Source organism: Mesoplodon mirus (genome assembly GCF_964341445.2).
Source record: "Mesoplodon mirus genome assembly, chromosome: 10".
NCBI classification, from domain to species: Eukaryota; Metazoa; Chordata; class Mammalia; order Artiodactyla; family Ziphiidae; genus Mesoplodon; species Mesoplodon mirus.
The window spans coordinates 36,072,676-36,092,858 of NC_138986.1; the positions used below are offsets into that span (position 1 = coordinate 36,072,676).

At 35.8% G+C, this 20,183-nt stretch overlaps 1 protein-coding gene across 1 annotated transcript in view; it reads right to left on the minus strand.

Annotated features, from left to right (window-relative positions):
- TRMT11 (tRNA methyltransferase 11 homolog) overlaps positions 1 to 20,183 on the minus strand; it is a 62,877-nt gene that overhangs the window by 21,262 nt on the left and 21,432 nt on the right. The window contains exons 7-11 of the mRNA XM_082633449.1: positions 19,514 to 19,670; positions 11,949 to 12,029; positions 8,312 to 8,476; positions 6,888 to 6,960; positions 6,618 to 6,749 (exon numbers count right to left, since the gene is read on the minus strand). Coding sequence (XP_082489575.1) covers positions 6,618 to 6,749; positions 6,888 to 6,960; positions 8,312 to 8,476; positions 11,949 to 12,029; positions 19,514 to 19,670 — 608 coding nt within the window. The remainder of the gene's footprint in view (positions 1 to 6,617; positions 6,750 to 6,887; positions 6,961 to 8,311; positions 8,477 to 11,948; positions 12,030 to 19,513; positions 19,671 to 20,183) is intronic.

The window sequence follows — 20,183 nt, forward strand, 5'->3', positions numbered from 1 at the left end:
AGTCATTCTCTGCCTCCCTCCTTAGGGCTTTCCAACAAATAATGGCCATTTCAGATTTCATCTCACCTAATAATTCTCTAATGCTCACTATACAGTCAGAAATGTTGAGCTCCTATAACATTAAGTTGATGTCAAATTTGGAGTCTTCACACAAAGCATTTATGATATGAAAGAATACATTCTACACCATAGTTGACAGGCTTAAGTAATGGTAACAAAGAGAAGATATAGTTTTGACCTTAGGCTTGCAAACATCAGGGTTTAGAAATGTCTGAAATTGTCAAATTTAGTAATGTACCCTTTTTTAAAGAAAAAGTCTTATTTCTTGGCAAAGGAAAAGGTATTTTTATTAAATTTTATTTATATACCTTTTATTGACAAGGTTTTTTTTGTTTTTTTGGTTTTTTTGCAGTACACGGGCCTCTCACTGTTGTGGCCTCTCCTGTTGCGGAGCACAGGCTCCGGATGCGCAGGCTCAGCGGCCATGGCTCACAGGCCCAGCCGCTCTGCGGCATGTGGGATCTTCCCGGACTGGGGCACGAACCCGTGTCCCCTGCATCGGCAGGCGGACTCTCAACCACTGCGCCACCAGGGAAGCCCAGAATATTTTTTTTAATTAATTTATTTACTTTTGGCTGTGTTGGGTCTTCGTTTCTGTGTGAGGGCTTTCTCTAGTTGGACAAGGTATTTTTATTAAAATGTTTCTTAAACGTATACAAACATAAATTCCTCATGCTTATATAATTTATGTAACTATAAAACCCAAAACAAATTTATAAATTAAATCAAAGTACAAAACTAATACAATTTTAATTAACATTTATGACATGAATAATGCTAAACTGGTGAAACTAAGTCATTGGCATTTGGCTTAACAGCAGAAAAACATTTACATGTTCTAGATTATTTTTTGACTTGATCTTGGAGTTTAAGCATGAAAGGACATCATTTAGGTCATCATTATCATGAACAAACTTGTTTTTAACCACTACTCTATTATATGAATGAGCCAATCAATTTAACAGTGTACTCCCAAAATATCACACTAAAAATAAAAAACAGCAGTTAAAAATTATTTACTAACATATTTCATACTAATGGACTATTTGAAATCTGTTAAGTAGAAGCTATAAATCTGTACTATGCCTAGACTATTATGATAGTATGGTATCTTATCTTAATTCCCTGTTTTTAGTACTATTCCCCTATAATCTAAGCATTTATTTAAAATCTAAATCAGCCAGAATAGGTAAATCCACAGAGACAGATAAGTGGTTGCTAGGGACAAGAGCAGTAGCAACTGCTTATGCATACAGGGTTTCTTTTTGGGATTATAAAAATGTTCTAGAGGGCTTCCCTGATGGTGCAGTGGTTACAAATCCACCTGCCAATGCAGGGGACACAGGTTCAAGCCTTAGTCCGGGAAGATCCCACATGCCACGGAGCAACTAAGCCCGTGCACCACAATTACTGAGCCTGTGCTCTAGAGCCCACGAGCCACAACTACTGAGCCTGCACACCACAACTACTGAAGCCTGCACGCCTAGAGCCCATGCTCTGCAACAAAGAAGCCCACGCACCGCAACGAAGAGTAGCCCCAACTCGTTGCAACTAGAGAAAGCCCATGAGCAGCAATGAAGACCCAACGCAGCCAAAAATAAATAAATAAAATAAATTTATTTTTTTAAAAAGTTCTAGAATTAGACAGTGGTGATGGTTGCATAACTTTGAGGTTATACTAAAAACCATGGAGTTGTACACTTTAAAAGGGTGACTTTCATGGTATACAAATTATATTTCAACCTTTTTTAAAAAAGCAAAAAAAAAAAAAGTGTATAGGTCCCTAGCTTTTCCATCAATCAATTTTGACAGCCATGTATTTTCCTGCGAATCTTCATGATTCAAGCTAACTATTTCCAAATGTCATTAGAGTTTCATTCCCATTTGAGAAATGGATTTTGTGCTGATTGGAGCACTTACTGAAAACAATTTAAAGAATCACTTTTCTCTGTTTCCTGTATGAAAGATGAAAAACAACATGTTCTGCTCTGTTTTGTGTGGCTCTGAGCCACCACAAAATTCATTTCATCACAATTAAAATTTATCCCCAAATCTTACTTTGGAGTACTTTATTAGACTTCTTCACTTTGTCATCATTTTTATCACAAGCACTAGCAATTGGATTTCTAGTAAAGGACATCCTTCACAAAGAAACACAGTTTCTAATCACTTCAAGAGCATTATCTGTGTATAAATGACAATTAGAAAACAACACATAGGGATATGTGGAACCTGGGCAAAAAGCTACACTCACTCAACAGCTTAGCAACTCCTATAATATCAAATACACGAGTTGAATGTATGCCCTGCCCAAATGAATGTTATACAGATCTTCAAGGTCATTTGCAAATAGTTGAAATTGTGAATAATAAACTCACAAATACCAAAAGTCAAGAATAATTTTATGTGGTAAGTCTCTATGAGTTATAAAAGTAAACTACTAGGAGAGCACATATGAAGGATTGATGAATTCTGCTTAGAAGCTTTCAGAAAGTGTCACAGAGGTGGTAACAATTAAGCCAGGCCTTGAAAGATGACTAGAATTTTACGGCTGAGGAAAGAAGAAACAGTATATCAAGCAATGGGTACAGAATAAATAAAGGTTGAAGGACATAACATATACAGAATGTCTTGATGCTAGCCAAAAATACAATATACTAGAGTGGGGAGAATCTGGACTAGAGGAAGCAGAAGTTTGTTGAGTAACAGTTTCTTCACCACAATTTAAATTACCAAATAGTGAGAAAATCCTTTTTCAATCATCAGTTCTGACAATTCTTCACAAGTAACTAAGCTGTTAGGTAGTATTTTGTTTTTATCGTCTTAAACCTTTCAAAATGTCTTGGGTTTAAAAAAAATAAAAATGTTCTGGGTTTAATGAATAATACCTTAACTTGATTATAATGTGCAAGTCTTATTTTTAAACTTCAATCATATAACAGGATTTGGCTGAGTAAATTAATTCAATAGTAGGACTAAAAGCCTACACCAAAAATACAAAAGTTTTCAAATTAAGCTGTGCTAAGGTACAATTTTCAAATGAATTCTTTATTCCTAGTCTAATAAAAAGCTGTATTTGCAATATAACATAACCAAACTAATTCTAAATTGTTTAATTCAGAAGCAAGAACATTATTTCAAACTTTTGCAGATGACTTTAGTTTTAAGTTCATCTAATACTGCGTTATTTTAAAAAGAGTAAATAGTTTGGATTATGTTTGCTGCAAAAGTGAAAACAGTTCATTCCCTAATATAAACTCAAGACAAACTAAGTTCATTAATAAGATCACTTTGAGTTAAGGGGAGGAGAAAGCACAACAGAAGTCTAGTTATGAACATCAGAAGACCTGACAAATAAGTCAGCGAAGTAAATGCCATAGGGGTCTTTCCGTGTGTGTCCTAGCCTGGATGAAATCTGTCCTTTGATAAAACATCTAAGGTAAAAAAAAAAAAAAAAAAAAGTGACAAAAACATGCTTCCCTTTCTTACTTCTAAAAAATCCCTTTGGTTATATGGACTTCGAAATTTCCCCTTGTTGAAAATTATTAAAAGAGAAGTCACTGAAGAAATATCCAGTGGCCATTTTTTAAGGTCTTCAGAAACACTAAAATAGTTGAAAGTGCCTCCAGTTTGACTTTTTATAAAAAAGAAATAAATAAAAGAATTACAGAAGATATTCATAACCACATTTAATTTCAATTATAATTAAATAATAAACTACAAAATAGTGGAAAGTCAGAAATGCCAGAATATAAGAAACACACAAAAACTAATGAGGATATTTCAAAAGGACAGAGGAGCCACCTCAGAGGGACTCCTGCTGATCATAAATCTGGGACAATTTGAACAACAAAATAATGATAGTAATAAATTATAATCTAATGAATAATATAGGAATCTATGACTCCATACCAATATAAATTAATAAATTAATGGGAGGGAAGGGAAAACTAATCCTTATAGTAGAAAGCCAACTTAAAATGCAGAAGGAATGATGGAATAGAAAAGTCATCATTATGGTGGTTGTCAACAATAGAGTTGTCATTGTGAGTAGTCACCTGATGAAGAACAAGATATTGGTGTAATCTTGTGATACCTCCCCCTGGGAAATACTAATCGAGAAGAACATGATAACTCACAGCGGAGAAACCTGACAGAGAACAACATGACCAGATGATCAAGTTTAAGACCTCCTGTAGGGGTTGGTTCTGTGTGCCCCATAATGCAGGGCACTAAGCACAGTACCATTTTTGTGGTATTTCTACCAAGAGCATTGCCTGAGTCTGGTCAAGGAAGAAACATCAGATGGACCAGGTTAAGGGTCAACCTTCACAATATAAGCCCTGTACTCTATGAAACTGTTAAGCACACAAAAGATAAGGAAAGATTGAGGAAATATTCCAGACTGGAGGAGAATGACATGATGGGTCAATGCAGTACAGTTTCCTAGATAGACTGCAATTAGTAATATCTGACTGGGGTCCATCATCTGGACAGCACCATTATCAATGCTGATTTCCAGACTTCAGGGGTTGATGGTGATTTGACAACAATGCTCTTGTTTCTGAGAAATGCAATGAAATATGCAGGGGTGATGGGGCATCATCATATCTGCAACTTCTCAAATAGTTCCAAAAAACATTAATGATAATGGGCATGTGATTAATGTAATGGGTGAGGAAAGGGGGGTAGAGGAGGTGTATGTTAATAGCTGGAAAATTTGGATGGGGGAGAGATGGAAGTTTTTTGCATTTGAAACTTTTCTGTAAATTTGAAATTTATTTCAAATAAATTTTTAAAAATTCCAGCTCTGAAAACTTGAATTAAAACAAAAAGACAAGTTAGTTTGCTGCTGGAGTTCAGCTTGCCTAAGGCAGAAACCACTTTTGAATAAAAATAAACAAATATGCTCTTCTCTGAAAATATTAATAAAACACCATCTATCACTTCACATACCAGACACCTGAGATCTTGGCAAGATGTTGAATTATGTGAACAGCACTAGGAATAACGAAAACAATAAACTAGCTAGCTTTTAACTTTAGACAAGTCATTTCACTCCTTGGAATTAATTTCTCTTATTTCCAAAATCAATAAGTAATTAATTTCTTAACAGAACATAAGCCCTGTGTTAAGGGGTATGGGTATGAATGTTTACAGTCTTATTAGCTGATAAACAAGATGCAAAACTAAAGTTAGGTCAGGGCTTCCCTGATGGTGCAGTGGTTAAGAATCCGCCTGCCGATGCAGGGGACACAGGTTCGAGCCCTGGTCCGGGAAGATCCCACATGCCGTGGAGTAACTAAGCCCCTGTGCCACAACTACTGAGCCTGTGCTCTAGAGCCCGTGAGACACAACTACTGAAGCCTGTGTGCCTAGAGCCCGCGCTCTGCAACAAGAGAAGCCACCCCAATGAGAAGCCCGCGCACCACAACGAAGAGTAGCCCCCGCTCGCCTCAACTAGAGGACGCCCGTGTGCAGCAACGAAGACCCAATGCAGCCAAAAAATAAATAAATAAATTTATTTTTAAATAATAATAATAAAAAAATAAAGTTAGGTCATGGTAGCTCCCAATGAAACATTTATAAAAGAAACAACAAAAAAGCATAGCTTCCAACTGCTGAGGGACCATCCACCATTATGAAAAGACAAACAAGATAACACTGGTCTAAAATACTTTTTGTACAATTATGTATAATAAATATAGAAATTAAAATAATTTCTAAAAAAAGATATCTATAGCATATTGAACAAATAGCCAAATTTTCAGCTTGACACTGCCTTTCAAATCTAAAGATCCTGTTTTGTCAACACATCTTGTCTTTCATTGTTGGTGTACACAGCTCTGTTTATAATTAATAATTACTGAATAAAACCCGAACCGATAATGTTGAACATAATCAGGGCTTTTAAATATACGCACAGCTCTTAGTTTGTTTGGTCTTAGCTTTTAAAAAAGATTTTACTGCACTTAGAATGATCGTAAGAGCCAATATATATTCAAGGTAACTAGCAGTAGATAGATGAATCACCCAGCTAAGTTGTTAAATTTTATCTAAGTTTATGGCCTGGCAAAAGAGCTATTGAACACACAGGCCCCGGGCTAAGTATGATATACAACAGGGACAAACTTTTGCTCTCACAGGCCAGATAGTAAATATTTTAGCCTTTGTGGACCACATGTGTTTCTGACACATATTCTTCTTTGTTGTTTTTTTCTTTTCTAACAACCCTTTAACTAGGTAAAAACCAGTCTTAGCACAAGTGCCTTACAAAAACAGGCTGAAAACCATATCAGGCTCACAGGCTGTAGTTTGCCAACCCCTGATGTAAAATAAAAAGTTCAAAGCAATTCAATCAATAAGAAGAAGGGGCCTGTTTTATGCAGCGTGTTGGTAAATGAAGGCCATCATACACATTAAACACAAAGATATTTACTCCGAATATGATTAGAGACAGGGAAAAAAAGTATGCTAGATACACAAATACCATAAGAAAAAGTAAAATTTTTTAATATTTTAAATAATTCAAAGTAAAATTATTTAATATTACATACTCTGGTGTGTACACTGGTAACCAATAGACTAGTCTTCCACCTAATACGAGGGTCTCAGCTGCAAAGTTTAACAGGTCAAAAAACATATCACTCAGATGATAACTCAAGGAAACAGGAACGTGGCTTTCTGGACTAGACAAAGAAAACGAAATTTCAAAATCAGTGAAAAACATAAAAACCAGTGAAAAACTTTATTAAACTAAGTTAATTAAAAAAAAGCAACATGCTTCTTCCCAAAGTAGTAACCTACCATATTTAACTTTTACTTACCATTTTTCTATCCCCTTTGGTATTTCCTTCTGTGAACCTGTTCTTCTTGTAGACTCTCTAATACCATATGGAGCTACATAGAAAACAGAGGTAACACGGATAGTCAAAAGTCACCTAATCACCACTGCAAAGCAGATGGACATCATGTGCCTCCAGATGTGACACCCTGAGAAGGACACATCACCTATGCAATATTCCAGTTGAGAATGCATAACAAGAGGGACATTCTATTTAAAACACTGGGGGGGCAGACAAGCAGGTAACTGCATTCTTCAAAATGTCAATGTCATAAAAGACAGAGAAAGGTTGTGAAAATGTTACAAACTAAAGGAGGGCTAAAAGACATGACTACTAAAGGCAATACCTGACACTAGGCTGGATACTGCACTTCAGGGAAAAACATGCTATAAAGGATATTACTGGGTCAATTGACAAAACTGGATGAAAAACTACAGATTAAAGAATTAGCGATTCACTGAAATTGTTAACTGTACTTTGGCTATCTAAGAGACTATCCCTATTCTTAGGAAATATACACTGAAGTATGGGGGTGGTGAAGGGCCATGATGTATACAACTTACTCTCAATTGATCAGGAAAAAAATTACATATTTTTATAAATACACATAGAGAGTGAGAGCAAATAATAAAGTAGATTATTAATAAAAAGTCACTCAATTTTCAAAAGTATATTCATACTGATATTCATACTTGCTAATTTTTCTTTTGTTACATTTGAAAATATCTAAGTTACCAAAGAACTGAAAAGGTCTGAGATGGAAGGGTTGAGATACTGTATGCCACTATATACAGATTTACTGCCAAATACTATAGAAAAAGCAGATTTATTCTTAGATAGGATGCCTGAAAAGTCCAAGAACTCACATGGCATGAGAAAACAAGTTCTCATGCACATTCTTGAAGCTCAATGGGTTCACAAGCACAGTGGGTCACACCCAAATTTCTTTTAACTCTATAAAGGAGATGCCAGTTACAACGGGCACAACAACAACAACAAAACATAAAAGCCTACACATAGAGAAATGGGAGATATCTGAAACTTTCTTCTTCAATCTGATACCGTAATTGCAAATGACATTTTGGCTCCAGTTGCTACACTAATAACCAATTACGGTCAAATATAAAACAAATATAACAACAAATTTATATCTTAAAAAATAAGCCAAAGAGAAAAAGGGATGACAAGTTAATACATACAGTTTAAAAAATCAAAACCACTTAGTTAAATTGGTGTCCTGCCCTACATTCATAATTTTTTCCTTCTCACTATGTGAAGAAGTCAGGGGTGAGGGGAACACTAATACAAGTTGGCTTTTTTTGTTGTACTGATAAATTTTGTACTTTAAATGTAAATGACTTTAGGAACCTAATCCTACTCCTACTTTTGTATAAAAATAAACTTACGATCAGTGATGACTGCATCAAAGTATGTGCCCTTCCTCCAAGAAGGTTTAGATGCATCTGAAACCAGGACATCAAGGTAATACTTCTCTAAACCATATTGACGAAGATTTGCCCTAATGTTTTCATCTGGTCCTCTCCATTTCTGGTTTTTCCTACTAGCCTTTCCTGAAGGGAAAGAAAAAGGAAGACAGAACTAACAAACAACATTCTTACCTCGTCATTTAGCTAAAAGTAACGTTTAACTTATCTAAACCTATATTTAATCAAATAAAACTTGCTTTCATTTAAAATCTTAATTTTATTTATACAAGGAACAATGATTTTTTGTGTGTGTGTGTGTGTGCGGTACGCGGGCCTCTCACCGTCGTGGCCTCTCCCGTTGTGGAGCACAGGCTCTGGACGCGCAGGCTCAGCGGCCATGGCTTACGTGCCCAGCCGCTCCGCGGCATGCGGGATCCTCCTGGACCGGGGCACGAACCCACGTCCCCTGCATCGGCAGGCGGACTCTCAACCACTGCGCCACCAGGGAAGCCCGGAACAATGATTTTTATTTTAACTTATTGTAAAAAATATTTCGAAAAGTAAACTGTACTGATGTCTAACTATCCTTTCACATAAAACTATCTTAAAACACTCATTCAATAATTAATGCATTCAAAGCATACTAATAAAGATACGGAGTTAAACAGAACATGGTCCCTTTCCTCTAGCAGTGTAGAAATACTGATGAATTAGATAAATGGAACAGAAATGAAGAGAGCTAACTTGGGAAATGCAGGAGCTGTGACCATGGACAGAGGAGGTAAAACGAGAACACAAGATATGGAAAGTTAAAGTGGGGGACTCAAGGAAGAAGTTCAAAAGTTTTAGTTTAGGAGACATGAGTGGATGATGATACCATCAATTAAGATCTGAGAAACCAAGAGGAAAAGAAAACCTAGGAAAAAAGATGAGATTCATTTGAGATACATCAATCTTGATATACCTTGAGGTACCTACAGAAGCTTCAGGAAGAGATATTCAGCAGGTAAGTTAGAGGCCAGAATATATATATACTTGAGAGATATCTGTATATAAACTTAAGTTAAATCTGTAAGAATGAATGATATTTCTGATTAACCTAGGTGGCAATTACATAAGTGTTTGTTCGATAATTACTCTTGTTATTTTAATACTCTTCTGTATTATAATCTACTTCACAATAAAAACAAAACTTAAAAAGCAAAAGAAGAAGAATGACATGACTCTGCACAATATGTAGTGTGATAAAAGGGGTCAACGAGAGATGCCTGGAGAAAAGCAACATATAAACAGACGTTGAAGAAAACTGCAGGGCCTTCAGGAGACTGAGATGGAAACAAAGAAATCAAAGTACCACCCAATGAAGCCACTGTCTAGGAAACCAAGGGATGCTTTATGAAGGTCAACACTGCCAAATACTATAGATCTGTGGCCTTAGTAAGATTTTTCAGTAGGCATGCAAGCTGAAAAATAACAGGCAGAAGGCAGTTAGAGATGAAGAAGAGGAATAGCAAATAAACTAGTCTTTTTAAGAAGCACATTGGGGGATTTCCCTGGTGGCACAGCGATTAAGAATCTGCCCGCCAATGCAAGGGACACAGTTTGAGCCCTGGTCCAGGAAGATCCCACATGCTGTGGAGAAACTAAGCCCATGTGCCACAACTACTGAGCCTGCGCTCTAGAGCCCGCGAGCCACAACGACTGAAGCCCTCTTGCCTAGAGCCCGTGCTCCGCAACAAGAGAAGCCACTGCAGTGAGAAGCCCACGCACCGCAACAGGGAGGAGCCCCCGCTCGCCACAGCTAGAGGGAAAGCCCACATGCAGCAACGAAGACCCAACACAGCTAAAAATAAATAAATTTATTTAAAAAAAACAAAAGAAGCACTTTGGGGACTTCCCTGGTGGTACAGTAATTAAGAATCCATTTGCCAATGCAGGGGACATGGGTTCGAGCCCTGGTCCGGGAAGATCCCACATGCCGGGGAGCAACTAAACCCATGCACCACAGCTACTGAGCCTGCGCTCTAGAGCCTGCAAGCCACAACTACTGAGCCCACGCGCCACAACTAGTGAAGCCCACATGCCTAGAGCCCATGCTCCGCCACAGAGAGGCCACCGCAATGAGAAGCCCACGCACCATAATGAAGAGTAGCCCCTGCTCGCCACATCTAGAGAAAGCCTGCGCGCAGCAACAAAGACCCAACACAGCCATAAATAAATATATAAATAAATAAATAAATTTTAAAAACTCAATCTCTTAAAAAAAAGAAAAAGAAACAGTTCGGTAAAAGGAAGAGGAAAACAAAGTAGTAGCTAGGAGGGTCCCTATAGGACTGATAGAAAAAGTTCTGTATTTTTAAAATAGAAGAAACTTGGAAGTATTTGAGAGTATAGTAAGAGACTAGAAGCATAGGAAACAGAGGGCATATCTAACAGCATCTTGGATAAGCTGAGGAAACTCTACCTCAGTCAGAATTCTACCCAAGTAGACTGAAAGTTTATCACATAACTTTTAAACATAACTCTAATAAATAAAAATTCAAATGAATTATATAGGACAATATCCTTAAAGCAAACATACTGCTTCTACTAAAAGCAAACAGGAATCATTCTTCTTAGCACTTTGTCTACTCTAACATACTGCAGGCAAAGACTATCTTTTTCTGGTTAGCCCATTTAGGTGAACTTTATAAAATGTTACTCATTCTCCTTATAGTACTAAATTCCTTATAGCAAGGTAGGAAAAAAGACAGTTCATCAAATACAATATATCAAATTACTTAAGCAGAAGAAAATAAAGTCTAATAAATTCTCACCTATATAATAATTTACACTGGGTGAATAAAAGGGAAAGCATGTTTTATAGGCTGATTCTAGTTACAACAATGAAATACCAGCATAAATACAATTTCAAAATCAAAGAAGCTTTACATTTTTAATACTATTCAGCTATGAAGAAATATTTTCAGTTTGATTCAATTTCACCCAATCACACTTCATTAGCAAAGCTTCTAGATTTTAAAGTATTTTCCAAAATTGCCTCAAAAGCAAGCAGATGCTTATCTCAAATTACTCTCAGTCTAATGCAGAATCTTTACTATTACTGCCACCTTAACTGTCTCAAAGATGTTTTGGTCAGTTATGAAATTAAAAACATGTATGGTACTCAAGGACTAGAAATTAATTAGAGTATACACATATGACTGCTGAATAAAAGAACAGTGATAACTGTTAAGTAGAAACTCTATGTTTTACTAACATGAATACGCTAATTAAAAATGACTAGTCCCTCTCCCACTTCCTTCCCAACCCGGAAGTTTTACAACCTTATTGATTGCCTACTTTTTAAAAATCTAAGACCAAAATAGCTCTGAGAGGAGGGACTTTTCCTACTCATCTTTGTGTTTCCCCGGGAGGTCATTTTGCTCACACTGGATCACTTCATAAAAAGCAGACACCCAATGAAGTCTTATTGTTGTAAGAATAACTAAAACTATATCACAACTCTTTAACATTAAAAATAGACGTATAATGCCATATATAACTATTTAAGTATCTTAAAGGCACATTTGGTACAAGAGCAAAGATTGTAACACTGTCTAGAACCACTACTCACCCAAGCCATGAACGGTGTTGTAGTCTATGTCTGTCCCATATACATATGCACCAAAATGAGCAGATGCTATCAGAAGGCCACCTGCAAAAAATCACACAATTGTGATCTGTTAACCAGAAAGTCCCAGACTCTTATTTCTTCCCCTATTTAATCTGATCCAAATTCTTACAAACCAGCTGTAGGCAGAGTACCCTAGAATGACATTGGTTCTGGCCATATTTAGTAGGCTTCAGAACTGAAAAAACAAACCCGTAAGCTGTGCTCATCACACTGGTCACAAAGCAGGGAATTAATATATGCCCTGGCATTATTACTTTAAACAGCACTACTTTGGGAAAATTATCCTTTTTTTGGTCAAAATAATGTGTATTTAGACATTTTCATCTTATTTTGAGAAGTCTATACAAAAGCATCTTGCTCCTTTCTTACAATGAACATACAAGGCTGCTACACAAAGAGCTGGCAATAAATAAGTCTGACAATTGGGCTTAATTCTCACTGAAGTCAGAGTTTCAAATAACTTAAAGAGGGCATAATTAATATATAAGAGATTGATTCTTACAAAAATTAAAATATGAGGACAACAAATAGTTACTCCTATTATCAGTGAGGTAATTATCTGATTTTAGACTGTAGATACAAATTTCTGAATAACTGTTATCAGACATACACAAAAATAATTAATACAATAAATTTTCTGTTTACTTGGTGCTGTGAACAAAGAAAGAACAAATGTCCTAACACAATTTGACTAGACTAAGTAATTTGGTAAGTGTGACCAGTTCACATATGAAGGAACATCCTTATAAAGATTAAAAATTAATGAAATCCTTTAAACTAAAAGGTATAATATTTTTAAATTGTTTAAGAATAAAAATTCACAAAGTTAAATATCTTAATAATTGTTCTTTTCAATGAACTTCACTTTTTTAATTATCCAAATTAAAAATGTTCTTAGTACTTGGGTAAGTCCTAATAGCTATACTGCAGAACGATCTGTCAGCCAAACTGAAATCAGAAATATACAGAAAAATATTCTTAGCCTATGCACAAATTTGGATATGGGGAAATAACTAGGGCTCTTTCCATTATATCCTTTTGAAATGCAATCTCTAAAATTAAGATGGGTAGTGCCTCCAGAGGGTCAAGGTCTATAAATTAATGTGTTCCTTCCATAGCCATTTAAAACATAGTTTGGTAACATGTACTTAAAAATACTTTGCTCAATGAAAAATATTGTAACTACTACCTAATGGAGCCATGAATAAGAGAAATGGAAGACTAATAAAAGTACAGCAGAAACCAAAACCTAGGTTCCCTCATACTAACTACAAAAATCATTTGTTTGAGGACGTAAGGTTAAGTAAGACCTCATAATTCTTAGCCTATAAATGGAACAGTCCATATTTAGGAAAGGTACTGTATTTAGTAATGACTTGAAATACAAAATCACTTCACCCAAATTACGAGGAATTACTACAATTCTGCCAATTAAGGCAGATACTCACCTAGAAGAACTAGTTGTCAAGGGGAACAGAAAAGCTTTCCTGTGTTCCTTAAACAGAACCTTATCCATTTGGTTAGAGTGAGTTTTGAGAAGACCCAATTTAGAGTACACTGCTGAAAGGAGATGAATAATCTGTTAGACTACATCTGTTAGTTAACTTTGTGCCCTTTAAAAGCTTTTCAAGTTTCAAATAAAATCACTATAAATTAGCTTCTCTGAACTGGTCACTGGGTAATCACTGTTAATCATCTAGTTGTTTTTTTTCAATTAAATTGAAGCATTTTCACGTTTAGTTATACCTCAGTTGGAGTTTCCTTGGAAGTGTTTTGGTGGAAGAAGGGGTGATAAAAAGGAGGGGGTGAAGTGTTGAGGGGGCAGATAACATGACTCACCGATTTCTTATTAGCTATCAAGTGTAAAAATACCACATATGTGATCTAGACTAGCAAATCAGTATTTTAATGTCTTATTACCTAAATAGTAACCAGTTTAAGGTTAGGGTAGTATCTTACAGGTAAAAGGACACAATAACTGAACTTTTATGATATAGAAACAAATTTATGAGTTTCATCTGTAGAGATTTAAGTGGAAAGCCTTATAAAAATGTGAAAATGAGAACTGGGCTTTGGTTTTGCCAAAAGAAAAGGAAGAAAAATTGTAATACTATGTCCCCTATGTAATCCTTAACAAAAACAAACAGACAAAAACAACTCATAAATTAAACTAGTAGCTTAAGCAAAAGGATATTGCCACAAAACAGAAATTCTACCAAACTATGAGACTCAGGAAAAGGGGTCTACAAAGAGTTGTGGATAAAATGGGAAGCAGAGATTCTCACAAAGACCTACAGAGATCCATTATCTCTCTGCTAACTTTCTCTTTTCCTCCTCATAGTCTCCTCCCAGAGGTAGACAGTGGGCTTCTCAACACCTTGCTCCCATGTCTATCATCTGCAATGACAAAATTTCAAAGTTTTACTCCTTTCCTTAAACCTATGAGCCATTTGAAGGTAGAACAGGCAAGGAGTACACAATAGTCTCCTGGGTATATTCTCAACTACTAAAGGAGTGGACTCATTTGAGAGAGGGCAAAGGGAAAAGCAATCAGAGCTAGGGCTGCAGAGCTACGTCACTGCACCTACAGACATCAGCACACACTTGCGCCAATTATTTTCATTATGAACAAAGAATTAGAAGTTTACAATTTTAACCCTCAATTACCTTGTCTGCTGCCATAATTTGCCAATAGTTGCAAATTATGAATATCTTGGAAATCAGCCAAAGAAGGAACTAGAAAATGAATTCATGGCCAAATTGTTCATCATCACCATTCAATATTAGCTATATCTAACATCTTTCACCAAAAAGGTATCTAAGTGCTTAACAAAATAATTAAAAAATGATCAACAGTATGGTTAATTGACTGTCTTCCATCCATCATACAATTTCCTAAGAATTTCATATTATATGACATTTAACCTCACAATATATTACTTATTTAACCTCACAATATATTACTTATTACCATTTCACAAATGATGGAATTGAGGCCCAGACAAGTAAAGCATCTTGCTCAAAGTCACATAGTAACTGACAGAGTAAGGATTTAAAACTCACTCTCTTTGCTCTTATGGTACGCTATACTATACAACCTCCTTTAGGGTCAGCAGCAATTGAAGTAAATATTCATTAGCCTACTAATAAGATACACAAAAGTAGAATTTGTTATTAAACAAATTAAATTAAGTAAGGCTGCACACTCAGTTAATAAGAGTTGTATACAATTCACGAGCCTTGTATCACATCACAGGCAGGCCTGTGCCATTATAGGTATTCAACTTATGCATGCTGATCATTCCCTTAGCAATGTTCATATTAGAACAGCAGCACTTCCTAATTACTGACAGCTGACCCATGATATATATCTTCCCCCTTGAGAAAATGGAGATGTACAACTTAAAATAAATCTTACTATAATGAGAATCAATGTATTTGCTAAAATGGAAACGAAAGTGTGTTTCTGTAGCTCATAATGTCATTCTAGACAAGAGAACAGACTGTCTAAAAGAAAAAGGAAAGGTATTTAGGGAGGAAAAGATTATATCTCTCCTTTCAACTTCCCAGAAGCTTTCTAACCTACTCTATAACCTTGAGAATATCACAAGCCATAAGTAGTCTTCAGGAAAACCTTCGGGAAACTAATAAACATCAAGTTTGTACCTTTAGAATGGAAAAGGGATATCATACATTTGAATTAAAACAAAAGTACCAAAAATGGAAAAAGGAAAAAAATATCATCCAATACTTATGAAAAACTACGACCATGGAGGAGAGCACAAGGCTACTTATTTCTCCAATCCTTCAGAAGGTACTACCCATCGAAGAGACAAAAGGTCCAGTAAAGAGGACAAACTGCTTAAGAACTGTGCCTATTCTCAATTATTAGCCATTACCAGTTATAAAACAAAAGCACCAAAACTAGCTAAAGTCTTAAAGCTATGCTTAAACATTAAACAACAAACACAAATTATGAAATGTATTTTAGCAGCATCTTTGCAAAGATCTTCCTCTTGCAATTTTCCATTAACTGTCCTACATATTGCAATTAATTTTCCATTAATTGTCCTAAACAGTATAAACAGTCAAATGACCAGGATATGCTACCCACCCTAAGGAGCAGCCTTAAAGCAAATTAGGGGCAGGTCTGCTCACCCCTTACCACACTAAAAGTAGTCAACACCTTGATTGCTATGGAAGTTAGCATTTCATAATATGCCCAGCCTCATCTACATCAAGGGGAGGAAATTTTACCCATACTGGTAACTATTTTTAAACTTTATGGTCTGGTCTCTGTGTATGTGTGCATACTAAACACGTACATGTATGTATCTCAAAGAATCGCTTCACAGGAAAAGGTTTTAGAAGTCCAAGAACAAGATTAAGAATTAATAGAGGGTTACCATTTGGAAAAAGATAAATTTAATCCATTCCTCATGGCATACAAGAAAATAAACTCCAAATGCATTCTAGATCTAAAAGGAAAAAAATCAAAACTACTAAAGTACCAGAAAACAGAGCTGAATTCCTCTATAACTTGGATGTAGGGGGAAAGTTTTTGCCTGGCAAAAAAACAAGTACATGCAAAGTCAAAACATAAAGGGCAAACTGGGAGAAAATATTTTACACATTTATATACATAAAACAGGAAAAAAGGGGGAGAGTGACTAAAATATAAAGTATTTTTAAAAATAAGGGGGGGGAATCAAAAAGTCTACAGAAAAACAGGCAAAAGACTTGGAGATAATTCCAAAAAGGTTATAAAACTAGACCCTAAAATAGAAAAAGTGATTAGATTTCACTCGTAAGAGAAACACAAATGAACACTTCACTGAGATAACATTTTCACCCAACAGATTGGCAAATTTCAAAAGCCTGACAATATACTCTGCTGGTGAGGCTGTGAGGGAACAGGGGCTCATATATTGCTGGCGAGAAGGCAAGATGGTATAATGGAGAGTAATTTGGCCACATTTAACAAAACTACATACGCTTACATTTTCCAACCCAGCAATCCTAATTCTAGGAATTTACCCTGGAGCTATACTTCCAACACTATGAAAGTATATATGTACAGATTATTCATTGCAAGCATTATTTGTAACTGTGAAATATGGGAAACTACCTATATCCAAGTTTAGGTGATTGTTTGAATAAATTACAGTACACAAACCCATGGAGTACAACTATAAAAAAAAAACGAAGATAATCTCTATGAACTAAAGGAAGTGATTTCTAAGAAATACTAAGTGAAGTTAAGTGAAAAAAAAAAAAGGAATCTGTAGAGTTAGACCATAATTTGTAGTATATGTGAAAACTCACAATTTCTAAAATATGTATATGTTTGGTTAACCCAAAATAAGGAACATTCTGGATACAAAATAAAGAGAGGAGGGATAGTATTCTTCAAAATTGTAAGTTTTATAAAAGAAAAAGTAAGATTTTGGATATACTCCACATCAGGGGATCAAAGAAATGTTAACAACAAAATACAATACCTGGAAAGGAAAACAGATGGTATAAAGGGACATCAGTGGGTCAATTACCAAAAATGGAATACAAACACTAAACTACTGTATTAACAGTACATTTACTAACACTGAAAACTATACTGTGGTTATGTAAGAGAATATCCTTGTTCTTTTTTTTTTTTTTTTGCAGTACGCGGGCCTCTCATTGTTGTGGCTTCTCCCGTTGCAGAGCACAGGCTCCGGACGCGCAGGCTCAGCGGCCATGGCTCACGGGCCCAGCCGCTCCGCGGCACGTGGGATCTTCCCGGCCGGGGCACGAACCCGTGTCCCCTGCATCGGCAGGCAGACTCTCAACCACTGCGCCACCCGGGAAGCCCAAAAATATCCTTATTCTTAAGAAACATATTCAAGTCTTTGAGAGGTAAAGGGATGTAATGGATGCAACTTACTTTCAAATGATACAGAAAAAAAAATACCTTGTATATAAACATAATGAGAAAATAAATGATAAAGCAAATGATGCCAAATTTTAACAACAGTCTACTCTGGGTCAAGGATATGTATGTGTTCTTTCTTCTATTTTTTAATCTTGTAACTTTTCTATAAGTTTGGCATTAATTCCTGTAAAGTTCAAAAAGTTGGGGAGGCACTTACGATAATGAGGATAGGAAAGAAAGGAATAGGTATAATAGTATGTTGGGGGTGGGATATATGAAGACAATGGTGGAATAGCAGAAGAGAGACTCACTAAGATTAATTCAACAACACAGGAAATAATTCCACTGGTTAGAATCTCTTGACCTTGATTCTATTTGCTCCTAATAACATGGGATTGTATTCCTCAAGTTAGTTTATGGTACAGTAGCTGGCTGGCAGATCCTAAGGCTGAGAGAGGCAGCATTATGATAGTAAAGAGCACGAGCTCTGGAGTTAGACTGCTTGAGTTTGAACCTCATGAGATTTCTACACTGTATAACCTTGACCAAGTCACTTAACCTCTGCCTGTGCCATAATCTCAGGAAGATTTTTTTAAGTATCTCAATTTCAGTAGTTTTAAGAATTAAATTAGATAGTAACATTAGAGTGCATAGCTAGTACCTGACATGTTTACTACTCAACAAATAGTAGCTACTGCATCATCACTGCTTACAAAGTTTCTGATGAGTTTCTAATGAGTTTCTGATGGGGAAAGACCACTACAGGGAGAAACTCCAACCATGCATAATTTGTTCCTAAACGATCTGAATCATAATGAATTTAGCCAGATGAACCTAAATGTGAGTACTCCCTAAGTATAGGCAAGATGGAAAAAAATGGGTTGAAGCAGGAAAATGTCTTCAGAGTCAGATGAAATAAACTTGGACTTTTAGGACTTCCACACAAAGTTAATTATAAGGACATCCAATCAAGTGCATACAGAACCCAGGTCATAGCCTCAGCAGCCAAGCTCTAGTCCATTGATACTTAGTCACTTTTCTTATTTTCAAACTTCACATATGAACCTCCACAAACCAAAGGCACATTATTTTTTTTCCATGTAAGTATATAATTATCAATTTTTTTTTTGCTTTATAACAAATTTAATCAGTTATACATATACATATGTTTCCATATCCCCTCCCTTTTGCGTCTTATAATTATCAATTTTAAAAGATGAACACTTTTTAAAATTTTGTCACTCAAGTCTTTCTTCCCCCCAAGAGTTTTCCTTTTTTTTTTTAAATTGAAGTATAGTAAGAGTTTTCCTATTTAAATAAACTATATGGCTTTACAACATTTCTACAATGTATGGTATACTCCCCTTAGTGGTTTACTTGGGGGAAAAAAACCCCACAAAATTCTTTCAGCATCCTCTTTGCAAGTGGCAAAAGTGTTAAATATTGGCTACTATACAAATATGTGGTTGTCTCTCATCTAATGATAAATAAAGGATTATTTTATCTTTTAGCAAAAATATTACTATGACCTTGACTAATATAAACAAGCAACAAGCAACATCTCTACACTAGTTTAACAATTAAATTAAAATACCTGTTCCAACAAATGGATCAAATACAATATCATTTTCTTTCACTTTTCCGTGGTTGGCCATGATGAATGATAAACCAGCATCCATGCTTGTATTTCCAATAAAGTGTCTCTTTTTGACACTGTATGACTCAATAAGCTCTCTCTGCCCATCTGCAATCTAGATTAGAGATAATTTTCAATTTGTGTAAATGTACAGAACAGATTTAAGATAATTATTCACAATAAACCCACAGTATCTTGATAATGAGAACTTCTTTCCATTTACCACTGTTTCACATAAATATGTGATTAAGGCAGCTATGGACAAATACCTTTCTTTCTTAGTGTGTTCCCATTTATTTTTGCTTTTCAAAGCAAATTTGAATTGAATTTGAATGCAATTATTCCAGGGCTTGGTGGTGAGCTCTAGCCACCTCTTTTTTTCTCCTAAATAACAATATTCTGTAACATGAGCCACAGCTTCCTGCCTCAGGGAAGTGGGCAGAAATGCTCTGCAGTAATTTCATTTCTCTTCAGAATGGAAACCTAGATCAGAGAGCTCCACAAATGAGAATCCTGCTATCACAGCACTCTGCCTTTTCTCTGCTTTATTAAAAAAGCAGTTCACACTTTCCGATGAGTCTTAAGACTTCCAGGTACATCACCTCCTACCTGGGCCCCATATCTAACA